Below are 17,228 nucleotides of genomic sequence, written 5' to 3'. Positions count from 1 at the left end.
GATCTCCTATGATCTCCTTCCTTAAAGACCTCTTCACTCCTTTAAAATCTTTCTTACTTTCTGGACAGACATTTTGCTTGAGAAAAAGGTATTAAAACAATTTTTAATAATTTTTCAGAAACTTTTCTGTTTCTTTGCATTTTCCCTCTATAAGAGGAAGATGATTGGAGAGCTTGAAGAAAAGACACATCCTAAATGTTCATTCCTCCAGTGCTGGGAGTTTTACAAGCTAGTAAGTTAGTAAAAACCCCAGGTAGAATGTATTTTGTAGTTTTGGACACTGTGCTTCAAAAAAAAAATTTTTGTTAGCTGGAAGAGGGCAAAGGAGAGCAACAAACAAGTGAGAGACTTAGAAAACAGGATGGTTAAAGAACAGTTGAAAGAATTGTGTTTGTTTATTGTAGGAGAAAAAATACTGCAGGATGGATAGGAGGCTTGAAAAAGATAAGAGCTTTTTATAAAAGGAATGGTGGTGGTTTGTCTGTGGATTAAAAAAAAAGATAAGTTTAATTTGCACTAAAGATGATTCAGGATAGATATTAGGAGAAAACAGGCTGCCTTTTTGGTTTTCCTAATAGCTGGCTGTAAATACAGATGAAAATCTGGGAATTTTTACCTACAGCTGTGATGAAATCTCTGAGTGAAAGTTTTTAAAATGCATGGAGAAACCGCTTTCAGAGATGATCTTGGTAAATCTGAGCTTCCTTCCGTACCGGTGGGCTGCCTAGGCTGCTCCCCTGAGATCCCTCACCAGATTCGTGGTTTCTGCAATTCTACCAAACTCACTCTGGGATTAGCCTTCTTTTACTTCCCTGAAAACTTTTTGTACTAATGATAACATATTTCAGTTTAAGGTATTTGGTATTTAAAGTCTTTCCTTACTGGCAGCAAGTTTCATTAGATAAAAATGAACCAAAGGCCTTTTTTTTCTTGCATAAAGTGCTTTAAAAGACCTTATCTACGGTGGAGTGAAATTCGGGTTTGGCAGTCTTTGGATGTTTGCCATTGGTTTCAGTGAATTCGGACTTTCATTGAGATGGTATGCATCAGTGTAACATAAGAAATAAATACATTAAAATTAAAAAAGAGAAGCAGAAAGCTATCTTACCTGTCTATACCTCGAGTTCATATGTCTTATATTGTTATTCCAAGAGTTGATGGCATCTGTTCGTGACACAAATGACCGCATTTGTTTATTGGGGTTTTTTTTGTGTGATAGGATATATCTGTTACTAAATGAGTGTCTTTTAATCAAGCTTTTAAAATGTTATAATTAAGAGGGAAATAGAGAAATGTGTTACTAATTTCTGTGTACCCATAGTCTTTACTCTTACTTCAGTTTTCTCTGGTTTAATGAGCTGGTGCAGTGCTTTTTTACTTGTCGAGCTCAGAGTATGTGCATTTTATCACACGTGTAGTAAAATCAGGCTTTACAATGCATCAGGTGAGCAAAGCCGCAGATACCTGGCAGCACAGAGCTGAGCATCGTTACCAGGTGCATCTAGCTCTACCTTACCCTGATGGTACCACGAAAAGATGCAATATCCGTCTTCCATTGCGTTTAACTCTTTGGGAGAGGAGGGGTAGTAGTGTTCCCTAGGAAGTCTTCAGAGATCCATTCGGTATAAAAACACGCATTCCTGTTTTGTAGAGGAGGAAAGGGGGTATTTAAGGATGCAAAGAAAAGCTTTTGCATAAAGTATGCTTAGTAGCCTGAGTATCCTTTTTTTTAAGAACCACAGTAAATTAGCTTCTGTTGGTCAAAGTCCAGATAGCCAAAGTTGTTGTCTTTTAGTACTTCTGCTAACTGTGGAAAAAAAACTGTGTAGAAGTGGCAAAAGAATTTGGTTTCAGAAGTCTGTTGCACAAAGGTTCTTCAGACGCTTATTGAAAATGCCCAGACTTCTGTGCTAAAGTGCAGGTTAGTAACCTAAAAACTGAGAATATTTTTCATGTCCCCATCTCTGAGTCCTAACTTAAAAACAGTTTTCTAAAATTGTGCTTCTGGAAACATGCAGAGAAACAATTTTTTTTTAATTAAAATGTAGGTTTTTAGCATCGTTTGGAGGGTGAAGTAACTCCAAAGAGAGCTTCACAACTCTTGTAGTAAAATGGAGAGCAGGGTGATTTTTATAATCATAAAAACACATATTTCATTTTCCAGGAGCCAGAAAGTAGTCTTTGGCAGTTTATTGGACAATGAAATTTGTGCTTATATTAAGGTGTCAGTGTGAATAGCTCTGACAATCGTTACATAAAAATTCCACCTAAAAATATACAGAAACTAACATTTAGGTACTGTGCTCATTTGAGTAGATTAAATATACCTTGCCTTTCTGAAATGGAAATCTCCGAGTGGAGGGATTTTGAGTTGGTGAGTCTTGCCAGGAGCTCTAATACAGCAGCCTGCAGAGAATAGGTGCAAATTAAGGGAGTCCTGAGCTCTCCCTGGGACAGCAAGGCAGCAAAGAGGGCTTTCACTCAGTAAGCACAAAATCTTATTTGGAACTAAATGCAAATGCACAGTTGAGAACTTTATTGTCATTGTTGCTGGAATACAGAGTAAACTTTAATAGAGTACATTTTTTAAAAAAAGTTGTACATTAGGTTATCTTTTATATGCTTATGATGTTTTATCGAAATAAAATGCATACAAAATACGAAGTGCAAACAGGTGTTTGTTTCGGAGTTTCGATGCAGAAACACAATTCAAAGAAACCTCACTGATTAAATGAGTATGAATATTAAGGACTAATTAAGAATAATTTAATACTGAAATCTTAGCATACTAAGAGGACCATATTGCTTATCTTCTCTTTCAACTGATTCTTTGTTTTTCAGCCTGGAATGAACAAGATGAACATATCCACCTTAAATCTAATGCTTAATGAGGAAAAAGGTCAGGTTTTTTTATCCTGTATACTACTGCTAATTAGCATATTAAAAAGTACTTTATATTTGCATTACTTATTTCATATTTCTTACACAACAAACCAAATAGAAGGTTTAATAGCAGGCTGAGAGAGTATTTTAAATTGAGCGATATATTCATAAGACAGTTGACTCAGACCTGTTTAAGTAGAAAAAGGAAACTATATAAGAAAAGGTCAAGTGTACAAGCGTTCATACAGATTTATTTTAAAATGATTAAAATAAATGGGCCTCAAGTATATCAATAAATATTTGTCATAATTTTCATGGAGTGAAGGCATTTAAAAGGATTAAAATAACCCACTATTTTTCGTACATATCTTTCAACTTCTGAGTGCTCTTTTAGAAAAGAGAGGAAGACTCTTGATACTGACTGTCTCATAAATAAAACAGTGGGGCCAAATCCTCCAAATATGCATTCAATTCGTGTATCATTGAAAGACGGTGAATAATAATCTACTAATGCTAGAAAGAGATTCATACATCAGACTATGCAGGTTTGTAGCACAGCAGATTTCAGAGAGGCAGCCTAAGCTCTCAAGCACTTGTATTGTTATGCCAGATAATGCTGCAGAGTTTGCATTAAGGTGTCTGAATAGCTGATTTTTGTTATCTTATTTTTAATATCTTAAGAGTATTTTCATGAGGGAAATTGCTGAGTAGAGGTGCATATTTCAGTAAACAATATATTTTTAAAAAGGCATTTGGAGAAAATATTCCATGTGTCTAAAAATAGTGTAGTCACATGACTTATTACTTTGGCACAAAAGCATAATTTAGAGGCTTAATTTGCAATCCTACTATGTTTTTGACATTCTCTTATACAGCAACTCAATCTGAATTATTCAAATGATTTAAATATTTCTGTGTCCTGGACTTCAGGTGCCTGACACAAAGGAAATTTATGTAGTTTACAGAGGTCTCTGCATTTGAGATTCAGAAGCATAATTTTATTTTTACCCTTTGCTGCTGTATTTTTGACATTACGTAGCACAGTTAATGGAGATTTGGGGTTATCTTAACTGAGGGATAATTGTCATGGCTGGAGCTTAGAGCTGTTGATCGTATTTCCAGTAACCTGATGTTTTTCTTTTTTCTGTTTTTTTTTTTTAACTGTGTAAGTGAAAATGAAGTGCGTTTTCCTGTTTTTTTGTTTGTTTGTTTCTGAAATTCATACAAGCTATATTATAAAAACTGTTATAAAATTATATTTAATAATTTGAGATTTTGGAAGACTGAAACATGGACATTGAGGGAACAAGTTTGTGCTTTCTTTATGCGCTTGGATCTACTTTTGGAGTAGTCTTGAATCTTTATAATATTTGTAGCTGAATTTCTTGATGATAATCAGTGTGTTACTTTTACAGTTTTAAGTTTATATTGGTCTATAACTTCCTTATCACTTTTCCTGACAAAACATAATTGTCTACAGGTCATTTTCTAATGTATCTGTGTATTAAGTTAGCAAGAGAGATATACCCCACTGTGGCAAATCAGATTAGTCTATTTTGATATCCATTTTTGTTGGGGCAGTTGCTCTTTGAAGGTCTGAATTGTTTCCCTCTTGTAGGTGCAGACTGTTTTTTTTTCTTTTTTTCCATATTTTGCAGTTGTCTTTTCTCGTGACACAGAGTCTCTTATGCTGACTTTCAGCGCTAGACTTCTAGCGCTTGCTCATCTTTCTAGAGCTAGCAGGATGTCCACCAATTTTAAGAAGTCAGTGTTATAGCCATGAAAGGGAATTAAGAGAGACGACACCAAACTTCAAAATTAACTGCTCATCCTTGCTCCAAAACACTAAAATCTGGAAAGGAATTATGTCAAGAGTAAAATACTTCAAGAGTCTTGGAGTTCTCTATGGTAAAATAGGTTTTAGAGCAGACAGAATTTCTTACCCAAAGAAAGCTTAAAGGGGACCAAAAAAAAAGAGGCCTTTCCAGTTGCAGGACGGACTGCATGCATTGAACGTGTGTGATGTGAGGGAAAGCAGAACTGAAGGGAAGCTACTCAGAAGTTTAAGTATAATTCATCTTTGTAGGAAGTTTTATCCTTTTAAACTCATCAGATAGGAACCTCATTCTTCAATCTCTTCTCTGCCGCGTAATACTTTGCTTGCTGTTCTGTTTTAGAAAATAAAAATAATCAGTTTGTGTAAGATTACTGTAGCTTTATGTTTGCAGATTGAAATGAGGCCATTGAAAAGTAAATGCCTGAAAGGCTTTTGGTCATTTTAAAAACAGAAAAGCATCTATGTCCATGTTTATTTTTCCTAGATCAGTAGGTTGCTGAAGACAAATATTTTTCATTATGCAAGCTCCTCTTTAGCGTGACAAAATGGACATTTCTTCACTTCCTCTTATTAGCATGTAGGTTAGTGACATTTTATTTCTTAACATTCCCTAAAAAAGGTTTGCTGATAATGGCGACATGAAATTCTGCTCTGCAGAATAACTTGGCTGTTTTAAATTGCTTGTGTTTGCACCAAATATTAGTTTGATTTTTAAAAATAAAACAGTCTGATAGCTTTGTTTTGGCGGTATAAAGTCAGTATAAGCAGCGTGGGCCTGTCTCACATGCACGCAGTTTTGACCTTTTGTTTCCCTTGCAAAGACAGGAATTTAATGTGGAACGCCCAAAAGAGCTTTATGACCCTGCCATATTCTCGTATGGACCCTATCAAGTGACCATTATACTTAATAAGTTCTTGCAGAGTAGATGGACCTGAGATTTAAAAGGGCATCGTTTTGTTTCCTGCTGTCTTTTCTGATTGCCTGGTAACTCGGTATCTGTTTTTGTGAAAGCCCTTTCAGTCTTGCTCTCTACTTCTGTGTGTGCACATGTGTGTGTACAGAGGAAACCACCCATTCCCTAAAGGAAATACTCTTTCCATCTTGTTACTGGAAGTGAAGATCTCAGTTGCTCCCAGCTCGGGGAGTCGCACAGATAGATGTGGTAAAAGGGCATCACACTTTGAGAAAGCTTCAGATTTTGGTTCTGTACTTAAACTGCATAAAGAACGTGAAAAGAGTCACTCTCCAGTTCAGCCATTGCCTTGGAGGACTGTAGTGATAGCTGAAGTCTCATAAACTGAGGAAACACGAACTGTACTTTTTATCTGTACTATAAGTATTGGTAGGAAGCGTTACAGTTTCTAATTAGTTCACAGCATTCTGGTCCAACATAGCCTAGTAGAAGAGATTCATATTGTGCAGTCTTACTGATCAGCCAGCATCCATGGAAATAAATCACTGCTTTTCTGCCAGAATCTTTTCCCTAGCTATCAGTGATACAGCTGAAATTGTCTCGTTGTCGTAGGTTCCTACATAGTACGTCCCAAAGTGACTGCTCCGCTCATCTAGTCTGGCAGCCTTAGAAACCAAATGCTGTAGGATTATGTCCACGCAGCTAAGAAATTCTGTCTGAGCTGGGGTGAATCCAGTGGGCTACTGATAAAGATTGTTGTGGATGTGGAGAGGGCTGGGTAAGATGGCCTTGGTCTTGGAAATTGTTCACTATTTGTGGGTGAATTCATCCAAATAGCTCTCATTTTATGGAATGGTTAAATTGGTGTCTTCCAATCCTGAAAAGTTCAACACCATCAAAACCAGTTCGGGTTAGGACCACCTGAGCCTTGTTCCAGTACCTAGCAGTGCTGTCATTTGTACAGTTCAAAATACTTTCCTACCAGAGGTAGCTGGACTGCTATAAACTGCTTCTGCACTAAAAGCAATTTAAAATGTACCGTTTTAATTAAATCATTCAATGCAGATCAATTTTATGGTTGTTGCAGTGTATTCTTAATGCTCCTTATTTACGAGTAAGATGAAGATGCCTTTCTCAAAATAGAGACCAGAATATATCATGTATACAGCTATGTTTTAGTCCTAGAATCCAATACAGCAAAATATACATTAGGTACATTTGTTTATTTAACCAGTCACATAAAAATAGCGCTTCATAAATTGTTCAATACGAATCTCATTAGCGAACAGACGCTTCTTTTCAAAATGGAAAAGCATTCCCCAAAAGTGATGGAACATGCATTTGTTTCTAATTAGACGATATAAGTGAATCCTAACTAATTGCTTTGATAGAATTAAGCAGATTAATAATTAGCAAGCGATAACTAAATAAAAGCTCATTTTAACTCTGCATAGTTTGAAAATAATGCTCTTTAACAAGCTAAAAATTTATGTTAGTTCTAAAACCCCAAGACCACGATTTGAGGGCAGTTCTGTTTCTGAATGTATATGAACTGGTATCAGTAAAACACAGAATTTTCTTTTAACAGTAACTGCAGGGGACATTTTTTAAATTTTATTAAATATAGATCATAAGTATTTCTGTGATAGAAAGTAAAGCTTGGAAGTGAGTTTGGTATCTGAATTTATAAGCAGCATGTTTTGTGGATGTTCTGAGTGTTTGCAAAACTTTGTACCCAAAATCTGTGGTGACCCCCTTAGTAAGCGCTGACTTTTGTACATCAGGGGCAGTCTTTTGTCAAAGCCTCTAAGCAGTTTTGCTCTGTGATGCACAGAATTGTTAAGCACACTCAAAAGTTGATTCTTAAAAAGGTAAAGCGTATTTTCAATATTCGAATGTAAAATATGACTTACTGAGTTTACATCCACCTATTAATGAAATATATATTACATGGATATCACTGGGATAGATTCAAGTCCATATGTGGGTTCGTCTATCACATGATAGATATGAATTCAGACTATCATTATCTAATTTACATTTATTTTTACTTTATGCCAAGTTTTTTATTTCTGCACTTAACTAAAAATTGATAAAGTAAACATTAACAGCTGAGCGTTCAAAGAGGCTTTGAAAGTGGAGCATTTTAAAAAGTGAGACAACTGCATTAAAAATTGAGAACATACTTTCAGCATATGAAAACGAGGGAGAAAATTTTCATGGGAGGAAGGTTATTTGCGGGGGGAAGTAGGGGGAAAACAGTTCAGTGGAGTTTTATATAGTTCTCTTATGAAATATTTTTAAATGTATTATAATGAAAGTGGAGTGCAAAACAAATCTAAAAGGCATGTCTTGGCATACAGAAAAAAAGCAGTAATTGATTTGGATGTGGAAAGTTGTGTTACTCGTGGTGAGATAACATGAGCTGTCTGGAGTTATTATGAGATTACAGAGAAGAGGTATTTATTACATGGGTTGATGAAAATCAGGCCTTTGGATAGAATCCAGTGTGCAAAATACTCTGGATCCGGTCCAAACTCCAAATACTTTCTTAACCAATAAAAATACTTTGGTTGGGATACTGTGATGGAGAAGGGGAAAATGGTACATCGGAGGGGACGGTGTTCTCTGCAGTTGAGTTGGAAGGTCCTGGGCTGGTAAGAAATGTAGAGGTTTGAGTAGTCGAGTGGATGCCCTGTGTGTCACATAAACACATAAAAACATGACTAGTTACACACTGATGAGCTATGTGCTTCTAAGAAGCTCCCAGAGAGCCTCAGCCTCTTTTTTCCTGTAATTCATTGCGTACAGGCACGTTGGCATGTCCTCACAGAGCCCAACTTGCACAAGTGCAGTAAATTAAAAGATAAGAGGTCCAACTTGCTTAATGGGGATAGCGTTGTTTGCTGTTTCCTACTTAGGGTGTCTTTGTTGTGTGAAGTATTTTTGTACCTTGGGAAAAAATGGATAATCATACGTACGCCCTGATTTTTACGTCATTGAAATCCTTGTGTTACTTTACAGTTCTTCAGTCTCTAGTAGCTCTCAAGAAAAAGTCATATAAATAATAAATTTTGGCAAAAAGCGTATGACTGAAGCAGCCATTTTATTCCAACTCACTGTACCGAGTAAAAATCTTTAAATATTTGCCACAGAAGAAGCAGTTATGTGAATTCTTTTGCTTCTTGCCGTACTATTTCAAGCTATGTGCAGCACAGAAAGATGGTTTATCTGATTAGATGATGATAAGCGTTATGGTAGTGATAGATTGCAGCATTAGCTGATACCTGGCATCGTAGAACCAGTGAAAATATAAGGTTACTTAAAAGTGTCTCTTGCTGCTTGTGCAAAAAAAAAAAAAAAATTAATGGCTATTATTTCCTCGTAATGGATCCAATGTAATTGCCCTAAATAGCCACAGGTAAGGCTGGGTCAAGAAATGAGTCTTCTCTGTAGTGTCTGCTTCCAGTATTTTAAATATGTATTTTCTGATTCTAATTTTACTATATTACAGAATTTTAATTCTCATTGAAAATAGTGGGGAGAGAATTTACTTATTTTAGGCTAACATGGAACCTGTAATAAAAATACCAATGCACCTTTTTGCAATAATAATGATACTTAAAGGTAAATTCAGTCTTGTATTTGATGAAACATCATCTATTATCCTACTAATCGGGATAAAACCAGCCTTGCATCCAAGACAAAACTTTGTTAAATGAAAAGCCCCAGCTCAGGAGTCCAGGACTCGAGAGTCTTGTACTCTTGCCAAGTGTTTTCCAAATCCCATTTCTGTTTGCCAGATTCAGAGATTAAAGGATATATTGTTTGTGTATGAAAGACGGCAAGGCGTTTCGTGTGACATTCACTCTAATCTTCTTTAGCTTGTCCTTATTCACCTTCTCAGTGTCAGTGACCAGGATCTCCAGTCCTGTATCCGGTGGCAGGACCGCGCGGCGTGCCACGTGCAGTGCTGTACGCAGACCGGCTGCTCGAGGGAAGGGGGTAGGATCGAGCCAAGCCTCTCCCCGGGGTCCCGCTGCTTTCGCCGGCACGGTGCCGTGGAGGGGAGCGGGTAGGAGGCTCCAAAGGCAGGTGTCTGTCTGGAGAAGCCCCAGGTGATGCCCACAGAAAGCTCTTCTCTCTCTTGCAAATTACCTTTATTTGGTAGGTGAAGCAGCAAATATGTCACAAATTATGCCTTGCTGCTCTAAACATGCATCTGGGCTGTAGGTCAAAACTTGTTCAATTGCCATAGCATTCTGGTTCCACCTCCTGGATAGAGATTCACAATTTAGTGATGAAATTTTCCATTTTCCATTTATTACTAAAAAGATGTTTTCTTAAATAAAAAAAAAAACACAGGGCATGCAAGTATGTTGCAAAGTGGAGTTGTTGAGAGGTGCTTGCTGTAAGCAAGACTCACTGGGCTACTTGGGAGTTACGTGTATATTACTCCGAAGAAATAATTGCAGTCATTCCAACCTCCGTGCAAACCTCTAGCCATGTATTTTCCTCATCCTTTCCCCAGTACTTAAAAGAGCACTTAAAGGAATCGTTTCGAGGATTGCTTTCATGTCTCTGGAGTCTTCCTCTAGTGGTCTTGAAGGAGCTGCTGTTATTGTTACCTGTACACCTCATGTGTTGTTGATACTGTTGTAGAAATGTTTTAAAATCCTCAGTCTTTTTATCTCAGAAAACTTTTTCTTACAAAAATCAGCCAGCTCTATAGCAACAGTTGCTGTATTTAAAAATGTTAGCAGTGGGAACGATAAGGCAGGATTGGCATACAATTCCAAATAAAACCTGTAATAGAGTCTTTACTACAACAGGGAGTCATCAATGCCCTTTAATGTTAGAGTTCTAGGATTATAGTTTTATAGTTTTTATAACATACTTACTAGAATTGCATATTCCATGTTTGTCTCACCTTAATAAAACTTCCAATCTTGAGAGTTAATTCTTGACTGGACTGCTTATAAAACTTTATTTTGGGGGGATAACAGTTCATGTAATTCTGAATTTCTTTAACGAAGACTTGCTCATACAAGAATATCGGAAAACTGTATTACTTTTGACATTTAAGTTGTTTCATCGGCATTCTGACATCTATGCAGAAAAACCCGATGATTCTGATATTAAATTTAGATGAAGAAATCCAATGATGCTGGCTTTTTCCTCTTTATTGTACAACTTTTTTTAAATTGATTATTGTAATCTAGTTTAAATGCAAAATTTTTTCCATTCTTACAGATATTATCAACCCTAAAAGCAAGTTCCTTCACATTAAATTCGTTTAGTTTCATAAACAATTTATAAAGGGCATTAACTGAGCGAATCATTCAGTGATTATTTTGAACAGAAGCATTTGTGAAACTATTCAGTTAAAAGATGTATCCCTAATTCACCCAAACCATACATTAACTGTTTAATAACTACAGTTGCAGTTACAGATGTAATTCAGTTGCATCCACATGTAAGTAGAATATGCCAGTGAGATCCTGTTTACCCTGAGCCTTATTCTGCAGTTGCATTGATGGTTAAAATTTTGATTCTAAAGTCTTGACATATATGATATCTTCATGTAAACAGTTGCAGATGTATACATCTTCATGAGTTACAGAACTGGGCTAAAAGACATAAGAAAATGGCTCATGTGTTTTCTATATCTGTATTTTTCAGACTGTTTTACTGGAGCTGGAGAGTCATGAAAGAATCTCAAGAAGAGAACTTGGATAATGAATGGAAGATAAAAAGAAAACAAAAAGAATGTGGCATATAAAGGGTATAATACCTGGAGGTATTAGATCTGACTCATATTTATAAAAATGAGACGAGCTTTCACAAAATACAAGTTATCTTAGACAGTCATCAAGCTTGGAGCCATGCTGTTGAACTAGAAATTCTCCTTTTCCCCATTCTCCTTTCTGACAGGTAACAAAGGATTGGTGAATTATCATTTTCCCAAGTTGGAAGCACTAATTTTTATCTATATAGTCCACCCTTATGAATATATAAGGAGTTAAACATTGCATATTTAATGTGGATTATAATGGGAAACTGACTCATTAACAAAAATGGCCACTTTTAAGGACTTGGTTTCAAACTGAGCTGGAGCCTCCCAATGCACTTTGTACAATTTGGGGAAAGGTGTACTGAATGGCCTTCTCTGGGAGGCCACAATGACATGTAGTAAAAGGATATCATCTTACTGTTGATATCTTTGAAGACTCATAAACAGAAACAGAAAAATGAATGGAGGAAAGGAGTGTGACGGAGGGGACACGGATGGAGGGCCACCAGCAGTGCAAGTTCCAGTTGGGTGGCAGCGACGGGTGGACCAAAGTGGAGTGCTCTATATCAGGTAAGGTTATGTAAAGCGATGACTGGTTTTGTTCTCATTGTAGTTTTGCCAGAACATGTGGTAAATCAGTGCCTCAACTAGTCTTTTGTGCTCAAGAACTTCAAGGGCTTGTTCTTCTGGAAGTGCTAGACCAGTTTTTCCACTGGTATTAGTGGAAGCCCGTTCAAGTCAGTGGAGCTGCGCCATTCACATGCCCATAACACGTGTTCTGTCATTCCAAATCTAATATTGCTAAGTCTTGAAAATTTGATACCTTTGCTATACATTTTGCTTTAGACGTGAATAGTGCTTTATTACTTATTATTGTCATGTGGATTTTAAAGTTGAGCAGTAGCTCAACTTTAACCTTACTTAATATTTTTATTATTCAAACCTTTTACAATGAAACTAACCGGAGAATTAAGTTATATGTTGCAGCTGAGGTGATGAGAAAGTTATGCTGTCTCCATCTTACTCCCAGATGCATAAACATTGCCTTTCCCTTGCACCAGCACTGAATTTTTGTTAGACCCTTTGCCAGTCGAGTTCAAATCAGTGACCAGGCGTAAAAACAACTTTTGGCAGATCAGACAGAGTGGGACTTTCTTTTTCTGTCAGCAGCCAGTCTTCAGCTGAGTTATTGCAGTGTCATGTAACTTTATTCTGCCATTCTGTTCTTCTTCCCTACGTCTTGTCTGGGTTTATGTTCCAGATCTACGTTATACTTTTGCACTTTTTACTTTCTTTTGGAAGGAAATTAAGTGATGTAACTGTTTAGTAGCTCCAGAAATCATCAGTTTTTAAATGTTCTGTGAAGGTTCTGTGTTCAATGTCACTGATGTTCTCCAGCGAGATTCACTTGTACAGATTTCCCCATGTTTCTCATGTAGAAAAACAGGGACATGAGCCTCGACTGTAACCTCTCACTGAAGTTTTAGGTGTTTTATTTGTTTGTTTTGTTAGCTTATTGGATTTTTTTGGTTCATCTTGAAACAGTCGCAAATAAATTAATTGAAATTACTATTAAATGAGTGTGTTTAGACAACCACAGACTATAAATTAATGTTATTGGGAAAAAATCAAAGTTAGCTTTAACAAAATATATATGTATCAGATTTACCTCACATTAATATTAAATGATTACCAGTCTATTATTTACTTAATCTTATCCCAATATTCTGTGATTAAAATAACCACTTCTTCACAACATTTTATGTATTACCGATACAGAATTCTTTAATGAGTCAAAGCATACTCCAGTTTTACACTGAACTACCATAAAAAATCAAATGCATTCCAGGATTTCTTGTTATATTCTTAATTAGCAGAATCAAACAAAGTCTATGTCAGCGATACGCGTGTCAAAGATAAATCACTTTTCCCATGTATTTCTCATTATAGCTGTAATTTACTGGGCCTCTGCCTTAGTTAAAAATCAATGAGAAAGAAAGAGTTGGGGGTTTTTCTATCCTCCCTATATCCAGGCAACAGGACTTACATTGGGTATTTTTATGCAGTTGGTTATCCTAATTAATTTTGAACTTCGTTTTGTGCAGCTGTAAGAAGAGGCCACCTAGCCTGTGCTGCTACTTCAAGCGCATCGTGTGTGCTTATAGACTGGTACCTGTTGCTATCGTCCTGACAGTCACTTCTCTGTCTTGTCTTTATATATGTGATCTTTGCTCAGGAGGACTTTGGAAATATTTCTGTCCTGAATTGCCTGATGCAAGCTGTTGTTTTAACTCCTGGTTAGTTCACAGCTGGCTTTCCCATCTAGTGAGGCTCGTGTTATTTCCACCCTCTCCCCAAGGTTTGCCCCGTATCGTTTTCCCTTTAATCCAACGGTTAAATCTCCGGTTGCCATCTGTGATCCGTCCCAAGGCTCCCCGATGCACTGGATACGTCCCGCAGCTCGTACGCGCTGAGCGGCTGAGAGGCACCGTCAGCCCGGACGGGGTGGCAGTCGGCCGGTGCAGCCTCCTGCTTGGCGCGGGGTGCCGGGCTGTGTCGGCTGAGCCTTCACCCTGCGAGGCTGGAGGTCCCCAGCACTCGGTAGCCTGGCCTGGTGCTGCACTGGCTAACGGCTTCCCTGGAAATATCCACAGATTTACCGAGCAAACGGAAGGTCAAACAGTATTGACTCAAAAGCTACCTAAGGGGAAATTAGTGTGTGTATTAAGATCTGACGTGAATTAACTGGAATAGATGATCCCAGCTAGATGAGGAGTTATTCTGCTTGTGCTTCCGTGTAAAGCATACACATTGTATTATCAACTGTCAGCTCCGGATTAAATTCATAAATTAAAAAATTTTTGTTACCTGGTGAAAACACTGAGTCTCGGTGATTCTCATAGTGAAAGTGTGCTGCAGTCTTCAAGCAGAGTGCAGGAACCGGGGTCTTTTCTTCAGGTTGCTGCTTGTGAACGATCACGAGTGGAATAAACCGAGAAAAGCCCTTTGATAACGGGAAAAGATTTCATCCCTTTTTCTTGCATACCTGTACTATGTATTTTTAGATTGCTGTTTTATCTTGCCTGTCTTCAGGCTGAAAATGCCTAACAGTGAAAGGTCTAACTAGTTCTCTCTAAAATAAATATTTCAGGCCAGGTTTGGCAAATAAATTACTTCATTAAACTGTTAGCATAACTTTAAATGTCATTTGCAGATGTTGCTATATGTATGACTTGGTCTTCGTCACACAGAATTAGTTGTTTATACGTTTGGTTTGAAATATGAAAGTTTGTCATAGTTTGCTATTTTGACTTCTGGCTTTTTTGTGATCCAAAATATTCCACTGGCATTGTTTTTGTTAAAATTAGAGCTATTTACAGCTGCCGTTAGGAACCAATGTTTTGGCCGGTCCTCGCTAATTATTTTATGCTTTCACCAATAAACAGTTTAGATGGCTAAGTAAGAAAGAGCAATCTGGAAGCTAGAGACTTGTGACATGAGACCTTTTTTCATCTTATGAATTAGTGATTTTGCTGTAACAGAATTTCCAATGTCCTATTTTTGGATGTGGAGATAATGATTTTCTGGTGGGAGTTAGAGAAATCCATATGCGGTTTATCAGAAACTCACTGGACTGGCTTCTTGGTGTAATATTTCTCACTTTCAGTGAGAGATTTGAAATTTTAGCTGAATAAAGCCAAATTGTTTATGCACCTGACAGACAGAGCCGCAGCAGTTTATTACTGTTCCCCATTTCCCGTGGTGGCTTTTCATATTTCTTGAAAGATGCTTTTGCAATATTTTCTTTTTAAATTAGGTCCCAGTCCTAAAAAGTAGCGATGACTGTCCTGCCTCCCCGCAGCAGCCGCGATGGGCTGGAGGGACGGGGGTCCGTGGGGGCTGCGCTCTGGAGGAGAAGGGCAGGGAAAAGCAATCTCAGTGTTGTCAGGCAGCAGTTAAGGATTTTCAGCATGACTGTAACGTGAATAGTAAATATCAATAATCTCGGTTACTTTCTTTTCTCCAAGTTTGTTTTTTCCGTGGTCATATCTTCCTTGAAAATGGGATTTTTTTGCTGTTTTTAAAGCATCATCTCAGGTCTTGACTAAAAGGAGGTACTGTGAAACAGAATATGAAACCGTAGCTGTGTTGTTTTGCACGTTCTCTATGTAAGCTGTTAGAGCAGTAGATAGAAGTCGTTACCTATCAAATTGCTTTTATTTATCATTTCTCTTCCTTTTCAGTCCCAGTGGGTCTTTATTATCCTGCTTGGAGCAGGTGAAGACTTACTTGCTGACTGATGGCACATGCAAGTGTGGCCTCGAATGTCCTCTTGTTCTCCCCAAGGTAAGGAAGAGCCTACTTTTGTGTCCCAAATTATCATCCTTATCCACTGTGCCAACTGATGTACTGCCTTAGAGCGTAGTCTCTGTTCATGTCATGTATATGTAAAGTGAGATAGCTGGTGTGTGCCCAAGGAATTGGTATTTTTTTAAATACGTAAGTGGGGAGATTCATTAGCAGGATAAAGATGAATGGGGGAAAGGGAAAACCATAAAATGAATCTCCCTCCCCACCTCCCCTTCCCTCTCTCAATCTCTCCCCTTTTCATTCTTGGAAAAGGTCTGATTTGGTTCTTGCTGTGTTTGAACACTTTCCTGTCAAGTTAGAAACCTTCCATCAACAGCGTTTTGTTAATGTGTGAGAATTGGAAAGAGAAATGGACTTCAGCAGTAGCTTCAGCGGGAGCTGATGTGTGGAGTGCTTCCTCACAGGAACCCAGCAGCTGCTAGGATTAGACCAATAATTCATGCGTTTTGATAAACGTATTTTAAAAGTAAACATAAAAGGTGCTCCATATGCATAACAGAGATGTGTTATTTCCAGTAAATGAGCTGAATCACCATAACATGCTAAAATACACGATTTTAACATCTACATATGAATGGTAAAATGATCTCGATCACACACAACTCCTTTTTCCTCTCCCCCCACCTTTAAACTCTTTAAACTGCAGTTAGTGTTCTCTATTACTAAATGACAATTTACATGTCTCTGTTTACTTATTATAATTATATTCAATTCTTATTTACAGTTTCGAAGCATTCCAAAAAGGTATCTCCTGTGCAATGTAGGACCTGTCAGATAGATCTAAAGAATAGAGGCAAATTTAATTTTATGTAAAATTTCTTGTTCAGGTATATTTGGTAAGTTTGCTGTCTGTATAATAAGTATTTTAAATGTTGGAATTTTTACTCCCAGGTATTTAATTTTGATCCTGGAGCTGCTGTGAAGCAGAGAACTGCTGAAGATGTTAAAGCAGACGAAGATGTCACCAAACTATGCATACATAAAAGGAAAATTATTGCTGTGGCTACACTTCATAAAAGCATGGAAGCACCACATCCTTCACTAGTTCTAACTAGTCCTGGTGGTGGAACAAGTAAGTAAAATTATGCAGAATCATATAATTACCTAATTTCTAAACATTATAAAATGCTATACAAAAACACCCCCGAAAGCCCTGTATCTATACTGCAATAGTAAACAGGTTCAGAAAAAAAGAATAATTGAAGAGATGTAGATAGATAGAAAATTGGTCTAAAAAGCAGGTCATCCCAGACTAAGAGCATAATTTTCTTGGATAAGATAGCAGATTGTCCTAAACAAAGGAAATACATTAGCTCTCATCTTTTGGAACTGTAGTAATATGTCTGATACTCTGTCACATGGGAAATTAGAGAAGCTGAGTAAAGTGATTATAAAGGGATTATAACATGGCGAAGGACCAGGCTAAGTG

The 17,228-nt window shown here is 37.3% G+C and overlaps 1 protein-coding gene across 6 annotated transcripts in view; it reads left to right on the top strand.

Annotated features, from left to right (window-relative positions):
• MBD5 (methyl-CpG binding domain protein 5) overlaps nucleotides 1-17,228 on the top strand; it is a 138,222-nt gene that overhangs the window by 81,274 nt on the left and 39,720 nt on the right. For 3 of the 6 annotated variants that reach the window (XM_064514574.1, XM_064514573.1, XM_064514571.1), the window contains exons 5-8: nucleotides 2,842-2,899; nucleotides 11,317-11,998; nucleotides 15,673-15,775; nucleotides 16,691-16,871. In XM_064514574.1, coding sequence (XP_064370644.1) covers nucleotides 11,886-11,998; nucleotides 15,673-15,775; nucleotides 16,691-16,871 — 397 coding nt within the window. In that variant the 5' untranslated portion in view covers nucleotides 2,842-2,899; nucleotides 11,317-11,885. The remainder of the gene's footprint in view (nucleotides 1-2,841; nucleotides 2,900-11,316; nucleotides 11,999-15,672; nucleotides 15,776-16,690; nucleotides 16,872-17,228) is intronic. The other 3 variants (XM_064514569.1, XM_064514568.1, XM_064514570.1) reach the window with 3 other exon arrangements.

This window comes from Dromaius novaehollandiae, chromosome 7 (assembly GCF_036370855.1).
Source record: "Dromaius novaehollandiae isolate bDroNov1 chromosome 7, bDroNov1.hap1, whole genome shotgun sequence".
NCBI classification, from domain to species: Eukaryota; Metazoa; Chordata; class Aves; order Casuariiformes; family Dromaiidae; genus Dromaius; species Dromaius novaehollandiae.
This window is presented reverse-complemented; position numbering and strand designations above follow the sequence as displayed.